Raw genomic sequence first — 2,827 nt, forward strand, 5'->3', positions numbered from 1 at the left:
AAAAAAAAAAAAAAAAACCCTAGAAGAAAACCTAGGCAATATTATTTAGGAAACGGGTATGGGCACAGATTTCATGATGAAAATGCCAAAAGCAAGTTGCAACAAAAGCAAAAATTGACAAATGGAATCTAATTAAAACTAAAGGGCTTCTGCACAACAAAAGCAACTATCTTCAGAATGACCAGACAACCTACAGAATGGGAGAAAATTTTTACAGTCTATCCATGTGACAAAGGTTTAATATCCAGAATCTGCAAGAAACTTAAACAAATTTACAAGAAAAAAAAGCCCCATTAAAAAGTGGGCAAAGGGCATGAACAGACACTTCTCAAAAGAAGACATACATGCAGCCAACAAACATGAAAAAAAGCTTAACATACTGATCATTAGAAAAATGCAAATCAAAACTACAGTGAGATACCATTTCACACCTGTCAGAATGGCAGTTATTAAAAAGTCAAAAAAGATGCTGGTGAGGTTGTGGAGAAAAAGGAATGTTTTTACACCGTTGGTGGGAGAGCAAATTAGTTCAACCATTGTAGAAGATAGTGTGTCCTCAAAGACCTAGAGGCAGACATACCATTTGACCTGGCAATCCCATTACTGGATATATAGGCAAACGAGTAGAAATCATTCTGTTATAAAGATACATACATGCATGTGTTCATTGCAGCACTCTTCACAATAATAAAGACCTGGAATCAACCTAAATGCCCATCAGTGATAGACTGATAAATAAAATGTGGTACATATACACCATGGAATACTATGCAGCCATAACAAGTAATGAGATCATGTTATTTGCAGGGACATGGATGGAGCTAGAAGTCATTATTCTCAGGACACTAACACAGGATCAGAAAACCAAACACTACATGTTCTCACTTAAAAGTGGGAGTTGAATGATGCGATCACATGTACCCATGGGAGGGGACAGCACACACTGGGGCATGCTGTGGGAGTTGGAGGGAGGGTATCAGAAAGAATATTTAAGGGATGCTGGCCTTAATACCTAGGTGATTGGATGAACTGTGCAGCAAACCACCATGGCACACATTACCTGTGTAACAAACCTGCACATCCTGCACAGGTACAGCTAAACTTAAAAGTAGAAAAAATAGGCTGGGCACAGTGGCTCAAACCTGTATTTCCAGCACTTTGGGAGGCCTTGGCGGGCAGATCACGAGATCAGGAGATTGAGATCATCCTGGCCAACATGGTGAAACCCTGTCTCTACGAAAATACAAAGCATCAATTGGGCATGGTGGTATGTGCCTGTAGTCCCAGCTACTTGGGAGGCTGAGGCAGGGGAATTGCTTGAACCCAGAAGGTGGAGGTTGCAACGAGCCGAGGTAGTGCTACAGCACTGCAGTCTGGCGACAGAGCAAGACCCTGTCTCCAAAAAAAAAAAATAATTGAAATGCTTAAAAAAAAAAGATGAAGAAAACCTGGTCTGATTTACTTCACTCTTTTACAAGCTGAGAAATCTAAGGCTTTATGGACTTTTTCAGAATCTTTCTCTTTAATGACACTTTGCTCAGGAAAGATTGTTCTGTTTGATGCTTTTCATTTAGAAGTTTATTGTGAATAACAATGCCTGTCTGGACAGTAGACAGAAATTAAACTCAGTCCATCTGTACTCAGGCGGTAACCAAATACATTATACCAAATACAAAATACATCTCTGATCTTCATTAATTGCATTATTTTTATGACAACATGAGAAGATTTTGATTAGTCTGAGTGTCATTGAAATCTAAAATAACTGTTAATTTAGGGAACTCTTGATTTACAATTCAGGTATTCGTGTTTTTAAATGTATAAGAATTTTGCAGTTCTGTCCTAATTGCTTGTGCTGTTTTTATGTCCCTTAATCCTTTTCAGCATCTTCCTTATTAAAATGAAGTTTCTTGTTGGAGACAGTAGGAAGCTATCCATCTCATCCAACAATTATTGTGTGTCCCCAATGTGCTAGACCTACCTGGCAAGGATGATATAAAAATGAATCATAGACTGTCATCAAGGAGTACAATGGCACTTTTGATTTAGTAGTACCAAAAATGTCCTCTCATGTAATCAGAAAATTTGAAAGAAAATTTGGAAAGTAACACCTTGGAAGGGGACATGAGCACCTTTCCAAAGTGTTTTGTATCAGCCATCATTCAAACCTTCCTACAGGAAATTGTGAATGTTGTTGTTTCAGCAACACTTGTATTTATTAACTTTCTGAATATGTTGCTTTTTTAGGAGGATTCCAGTGCTGGGGAAGACAGTGTTCATGACAGGTTTATAGGTCCACTTCCAAGAGAAGGTTCTGTGGGATCTACCAGCGATTATGTCAGCCAAAGCTACTCCTACTCATCTATTTTGAATAAATCAGAAACGGGTAAGATTTGTTGTATTTTTGTAAAATCATAGGGCATTAGATCCAAAGTAATCTTAGCTATTTCAAGCCTAATCCTCATATTTTATGGATGAGAAAACTGAGACCGACAGCAAAATTACATGCTGGCAGCCTCAAAGTTAGAAAAAGTATGTGGTTTACTTTTCCTTCAACCCATTGTTGTTTCTACTATATTGCTACTGCCACTATTTAATAATAAATAAAAATTATTGAATATTATGTTGTGAAGAACTCTTTTCCTTCCTTCCTTCCTTCCTTCCTTCCTTCCTTCCTTCCTTCCTTCCTTCCTTCCTTCCTTCCTTCCTTCTTTCTTTCTTTCTTTCTTTCTTTCTTTCTTTCTTTCTTTCTTTCCTTTCTTTCTTTCTTTCTTTCTTTCTTTCTTTCTTTCTTTTCTTTCTTTTCTTTCTTTTCTTTCTTTTCTTT

The 2,827-nt window shown here is 37.4% G+C and overlaps 1 protein-coding gene across 1 annotated transcript in view; it reads left to right on the forward strand.

The window, feature by feature from the left end:
• The window catches only part of USP47 (ubiquitin specific peptidase 47), a 138,771-nt gene that overhangs the window by 56,736 nt on the left and 79,208 nt on the right, over positions 1 to 2,827 (forward strand). The window contains exon 5 of the mRNA XM_037737567.1: positions 2,248 to 2,386. Coding sequence (XP_037593495.1) covers positions 2,248 to 2,386 — 139 coding nt within the window. The remainder of the gene's footprint in view (positions 1 to 2,247; positions 2,387 to 2,827) is intronic.

This window comes from Cebus imitator, unplaced genomic scaffold (genome assembly GCF_001604975.1).
Source record: "Cebus imitator isolate Cc_AM_T3 unplaced genomic scaffold, Cebus_imitator-1.0 Scaffold39, whole genome shotgun sequence".
Classification (NCBI taxonomy): Eukaryota; Metazoa; Chordata; class Mammalia; order Primates; family Cebidae; genus Cebus; species Cebus imitator.